Genomic DNA, 6,727 nt, shown 5'->3' on the forward strand with positions numbered 1-6,727 from the left:
AATTGGCCAAAATTGGTAACAAGAGTTTTTTTTTTTTTTTTTTTTTTTTTTTTTTTTTAAGTTATGTGGTTGTGAATGTGTGATACGACAAAGAGATGTTAGAATCTTAAGATAAGAATGAGACATCAAATAACTAAAAGGAGTTCTGCGCTCATTACATGTTTACAAAAGTAGCAATTTGGGGCAACGCTCCCGAGACTTACTAGTCTATCTATACTTATATATTAAAAAGCGTTCCTAAAAAAGAATATGTTGTACGTGCCACCTTTTTTAAGTTCGACATGTTAGCAATATGTGCCACATGTCACTATAAACATGGCATGTTACCTTCACAACATATATTAGGTTTGCATCTAAAAAATGCTTATAAAAAGACTTGAACTCAAGACCAACAAGTCTTAAGTTACAAGTCTTACCATCTTAGCCATTTATTAATTGTGTTTTTTATCCAACAAAATTATAATTAACTTAGATAAGTTAATCTATGGCTTATTATACTATTTATTTCCATTATGTAATGATTGAGTTTGACAACTAAAAAATGTTTATAGCAGACTTAAACTCGAAACCAACAAGTCTTACTATCTAAATAATCGAACTATATTAGCAAACTAAACAAGTACAAACTAGCAACCCAGGGCATCGCCCGTGCCACACACTAGTTATTGATGAAAAGTTGTGACACATCCAATGTCTTTATTCTTGAGAAGAAAGTACTACTTCCTTGACATATACACATACTTTAAGTTTCACCTTTCCATACAAAAGGGATAATCGCGTTCTCAAATACTACATAGGGCTTCAATCTTACAATGATTCATATCATGCTCTCCCAAATCGTCTTCCTCTTTGCTGATATGAACGTAATGCCTCAACAAATTCATCTTCTCCAAAATCAGGCCAAAGAGTATCAGTGAAGTACATCTCACTATAAGCTGATTGCCAAAGATAGTAATTACTTATACGCAATTCGCCGCTTGTTCGAATAAGCAAATCGGGTAATGGCATGTCCGTAACATTAGTTTGAAGATGTTCTTCAAACAAAGACTTGGTTATATCTTCGGGTTGAAGAAGGCCATCCTTTACTTTGGTAGCAATGTTTTGACAAGCATATACTATATCATTTTGACCACTATAACTCATTGCTAAGACAAGATGAATCCCTTTGTAGTCTTTTGTTTCTTCTTCGATTTCTTCAATTGCTTTTTTCAAGCAATCGGGGAGTGGAGATCTATCTCCAACCACTGACACTCGTCCTCCATATCTGTTTATTTTATTATGTTAGTATGAGTGTGTTGTAGGTTTTGATGATTGTGAACAAATGATGAATATCTAACTAATATGTGTATTGAGATGTGCATGAACAATTCATGAAGCATTAAGATTGTTGAGAAAAGATCTCTCTTGCACTATTTCTCTACTTTCTTTTATTTCTGCAAAAAGTGACTAGCATCCTCCATACTACTATTCACTCCCCCTCTTGTACTATTTCATCTAAATAACAGAGTGAGATCCAATTTTTAATTTATTTCTCATTTGATGTTATCATCTACTTATAATTATAAAAAGGAATTACATGTCATCAAACTCCAAACATGTAATCTCTAATTCTAACGTTGTAGGTACGTCTTACCACCAAACTATGTCATACTTGTGTATTTTCTTTATTTGGAAAACTAAGTTGTTAATTAGTCCATCCCTAAATGTGATGTCCATATTTCTAAAATGATGTAACAATTTCGTGAATAAATTAACAACTACTAGCTTAGACCCGTGCCATGCACAATAATCTAATTTTTATTTATTTATTTTTTAAAGTAACTAAATTTAACAAATAAAATTTGATAAAACATACACATCAATTATGTAGGAATTATATAGTCATAATATATATTAAAAGGCAAAGCAAAAGATTTAAAAGAATATTATTATAATTGCATTATACATATATTCTAAAAAAAATTTGCTAAAAAGGAAGGGAAATTTTGGAGGGAGAAAACAACACGTGGATATGACACGTGTCACATCCGGTGTCTGTTTTAGTATTAAGTTATTGATTTCATTATTGTGGCTTCACAATTGAATAAAGTTGAATAAAATTGTTGATTTATTTACGAAAATGCCATTATGAGAAGGTGGGGCATCCCCAAATATTTTACTACTATTAAATACTTCGGTATTTTATTAACATTTTTTTCCATATAAAATAGAAAATACTCGTATTGGTGTTAATAATCCCAACTTTGGAATATCTGGGTTTTTTTTTTTTTTTTTTTTTTTTTTTTTTTTTTTTTTTTTGTGAAGAGAGGAAAATTTGTTCTATTAATCCCTATTTTTGATCATTTTAAAATAATTTCAACTTTAGGGTGTGTTTTGTAGAATAAACCCAATTTTTTTCCCTATAAAATATAGATATAAAAAAAATATCATCATTTATCTTTTATTTTTTTATTTTTATCTTTTATCATTTTAATATATTATTCCATTACTTTCAAAAATATTATGTAACTTCTTCTTTCTCTTTAATTACCTTGAAGTATGAAAAACGACAAAACCATTTAGGAAAGGAGGGGATACCTACTTACAACGTTACAAGACACTCCGTATACATTTCGTTTTTTATGGAGTAATGGTAGATTAGGCCCATTTCACTTTACCTTATTTTTACTTAGGCTTTTTTTAGCTCAATTTATTTTTACTTATTTTAGTATAAATAAGTTCAGATTAGATCCAATCAGAAAAAATAAATTCAGATCAGATTAAAAAAAATAAGGCCTTCTTGTTCAGTTCAACTTGCTTTTACTTATTTTAGAAAAAAAATAGGTTCAGGAAAAAAAAAATTCAGATTAGATGAGATCAAAAAAATTTAGTTCAAATTAGATCATCGTTTTATATGCAGTTTTTAATTACACAATATCTTTTATTTTGTAATGGAAAAAAATGAAAATTACATATTAATAAAATATAAATTATTACGCATTTGTCAAGACTAGTAACTAAATCAGACTAGTGTTTGATTAGGAAGTAACTTTGGAGATAGCATGAATACTTTATAATCAAATAGAGTATCATAGATCTAATTATTACTGAGTTATTTTTTAAGTTTATATATGAGTGTTAGATTGGTAATACTCCTAATATTTTTTGGATGGTATAAAAATGGCATATACATTATTCTTGGAAATTTAGAAAATTAAATTTCTTATAATATTTTCCTATATCTGTCAAAATAATATATTAATAATTGGTTAAAATATATTATAAATAATCTTGTTTTATAGCATTTAAATTGAATTTGATGGTGCAAAAATTACAATTTTATAATATTGGTATTAAAAATTATAAATGATTTAAGGTATTTAAAGATTGAAAATTTATCAAAAAAATTAAACTCTAAAATAACTTTATTTTAATCTTAAAAAATCTATTCGATATCGCTTACATGACATTTAATGTGACATTTTTATACATAGTTTAGCCTATATATATTGCGTGACACTTGACAAAAAGTTGAAATATCAAATGTCACTATCTCGTGATCTGGCTGTGAAACTCAATTTTATTTAGGGTGCTGATATTGCTAAGGTAAAAAAGTCATTTCCAAGGCTATATATTTAATCTCTGCCCGTAATCTTTGAGTATTTAAATAAATCAAACTTATTAAATCAATAAAATACTTTTTAATATTTTGTTGCCTATAAAGCAGTTAAATATTATAACTAAAATCTTTCCAATTACTAATTAATTATTCTCGTCAAAATATGCAATTAATTAAATTATTCACCATCATAAACTCATCCGTATAATCTTCTTACAATCACTAAAATTGGCATTTTATTGGAAGAGACACCATTATCAAAGCTTTACAAGTATTAGCTACCTCTAAATTTGTTTTATTAATAAATTTCATTTATTTATCAAGCCTTTAATTAGTTTGTAAAGGTGTTTTCATGTCAACTTAAAACGTATTGATGTTCTATGTACCTGTATTATTAAATTTGCTATTAAAACAAATTTCATATTTACTTTTACGACAGATGTATGTAAATATTTTTTATTTATTTTTTATTTATTTTTATTTTTTATTTTTAATAATAGCACTATGTCAGTATACGTGGGATACTTTAATTCTCAAATTCTTAAAATCTAGTTGCTGGAATATTTAGTTAATATTTTTAGGGAATGGAATATTTAGCTACTAATATTAAAGACAACCAAATATTACAAAGCATTTTATTGAATTAATAAGTTTGACATATTTAGATCCTTAAAGATTAAGGGCTGTGGGTAGATAATTTGCCTTGGAAGTGGTTTTTTTTACCTTGGCAATAATATGACATGATATGATTAGGATACTCATCGTAGTATTTATAATATTAAAAGGTGATCATACCTACGACAATTACGTAGTAGGTAGTATTTCAATGATCCTTCAAAAAGTTCGAGCAAGAAGTCAACTTCATCCTGTATAAGTAATAACAACAAAAACACATAAATATGAGTTTTTAAATATAAATATAACATAGTTCAACACTTGAGAGTAGAAGGGGAGATAAAGGACATGATCCTCTACTCCTAAATGCCATGCAAATTCTGAAGGTAATTATGATAGAGTTCATAAATTTGTGACCTCAAAGTCACGATGCAAGGTGATATTGCAACCCACCATCACCACCAAGCTAAGCAATTCAAACTTGGTTACCAAAAGACTTTTATTATGGGATAGAATATTGATAAAGCTATTGTATAGAGATAGGATATACATTTCATGATTTTCATCACTTGAAAAACTTTTACTTCAATTCGTAATTGATTACTAGTGTAGTAATATATGAGTATGGATTTTTTTTTTTTAATATTTTTAAATAGGATTTTTTTTTGTGAAAAACTACCTTTTAAACTCCAGATTTTGCGAAAAACTACCCTAAAGACAAAATGTTGTAATTAACTACCTTATAATTAAAATATAAAATGTTGTAACTGACTACCTTCTACCGGAATGACACATTTGACTTTTATTTTCCGACGTTGACCATGTCACGTGACCCTTTAATGACTTAATCCCCCTCTTTTCCCCAAATTTTCCCGCTTTACACCAATTCAGCCCATATAATTATCAAAGGGGTTGCAAATAAACAATATAAAATATGATTAATCGTATTATTAAGGAAAATAGTTGGTATAAAGCTGGAAAATTTGGGAGAAAGGGGGGAATTAAGTCATTAAAGGGTCATGTGACCCTCACACGACATGTTCAACATTGGAAAAGAAAAATCAAATGTGTTATTCCGGTGGGAGGTAGTCAATTACAACATTTTATACTTTATAAGGTAGTTAATTACAACATTTTATACTTTATAAGGTAGTTAATTACAACATTTTGTTTTTAGGGTAGTTTTTCGCAAAATTCAAAGTTTAAAAGGTATTTTTTCACAAAATATCCTTTTAAACATCCTAATTTTCTAATAGTACAATCAATTCATAATTTGTTAAAGCATAATTCTATGTATTTCATACACCCAATTATGAATGTTCACCATATTTCTATTCAAGTATTGTAAGTTTATAGATAAGTTCAAATTAGATTACTATAGTAAAAATAATTAAGTTGAGCTAAGGTCAATTAGATAGGTTATCCAAGTTCAAATTACAACTAAATATATAAAACACAAACGTTAGCATGGATCATAGGTGAAGAGAACAAAGTTGTGCTTAGAGACTAAAGTTACCTTTGGACGAAGCCAATTCTCAGAAGAGAACATAAAAAGTGAAACAATAGGAATGTTCCATCTTCGACACAAATTTAAAATCTCCCCTAAAGTCCCAAGACCAGCTTCATAGCCATCAACAGGGACAAGGCCTCTCTTCTTAGCCCACCTTCGATTCCCGTCCAATATCAAGGCCACATGCCCCGGCATCAGCTCGGGTCGTAGCCCCTTTGGTAGCTCACCATCACCTTCAATATTATTACCTTCCATCATCTTGAATGTTGATGAAAACAAGTTCACAAATGCCATTTTTTGCACTTGTTCTTGTTTCTTTTTTAGGACTAGGAATAATGGCATGGTTAAAATCCAACTAGGGATTAATGCCATGATAATTGACCATATTTTTAGTAATATTCTCATGTTTTCAATTATTTTTCTCTTTGTTTTTGGGTGTTTGAATTGTTTGGTTTTTTTCCCTCTTTGGTTTATATTCTAAATCAACTAATGACATAGTTTTACATATTATCTAAGCGTTAGGATGTAAGATTATGGCTTAAACTGCTACATGTACGATATAATTAATTGATTATTTGATTAATAATCAATTACATTGACATTTTGATGCATATCATGTGCCATTACCGTAGTGAGTTAGTTGTGAGTCTTGTGACAGATGTATGTAGTAATTAAAGAGCAAGGTTACTTGTTAAACATATAATTATTGATTATTGATATTGATAGAGATGAGAAAGAGAGGAATGAAAAACAAATTAAACATGTGCCAAGTATTATACTACATCTTCGTCATAATAACTAGTGTGTGGTTCGGGCGTTATATTGTATTACTACTCTTGACACTTAATATTTAAACGAAATAACAAAATATTTATACATAGTGTTACTATTTTTTTTTTATTTGAATGAATAGGAAGGGGTGATTTCATTAAATAATTAATAATAGTCATTCGACACTTACAATCATCCCTTAAAAATATCGAAATTCTCAATACAAGAATTAG

General features: G+C 28.4%; 1 protein-coding gene across 1 annotated transcript; it reads right to left on the reverse strand.

Annotated features, from left to right (window-relative positions):
* Positions 1–688: 688 nt before the first annotated feature.
* Positions 689–6,437, reverse strand: LOC145583177 (uncharacterized). Its single transcript, XM_081640352.1, has 3 exons — positions 5,730–6,437; positions 4,394–4,464; positions 689–1,264 (listed from the first exon to the last, which is right to left on the reverse strand). The coding sequence occupies exons 1-3, from the start codon at positions 6,126–6,128 to the stop codon at positions 823–825; spliced, it is 912 nt and encodes a 303-aa protein (XP_081496478.1). The 5' UTR covers positions 6,129–6,437; the 3' UTR covers positions 689–822.
* Between the last annotated feature and the right edge of the window lie 290 nt (positions 6,438–6,727).

Source organism: Chenopodium album, chromosome 2, assembly GCF_948465745.1.
Source record: "Chenopodium album chromosome 2, dcCheAlbu1.1, whole genome shotgun sequence".
Taxonomy (NCBI): Eukaryota; Viridiplantae; Streptophyta; class Magnoliopsida; order Caryophyllales; family Amaranthaceae; genus Chenopodium; species Chenopodium album.

Coding starts and splice junctions, on each gene's coding strand:
- LOC145583177 (XM_081640352.1), bottom strand. CDS start 6,128: ATGAGAATATTACTAAAAATATGGTCAATTATCATGGCATTAATCCCT. Junction 4,465..5,729: donor AGAATTGGCTTCGTCCAAAG/GTAACTTTAGTC, acceptor TTACTTATACAG/GATGAAGTTGACTTCTTGCT. Junction 1,265..4,393: donor CTACTACGTAATTGTCGTAG/GTATGATCACCT, acceptor TAAAATAAACAG/ATATGGAGGACGAGTGTCAG.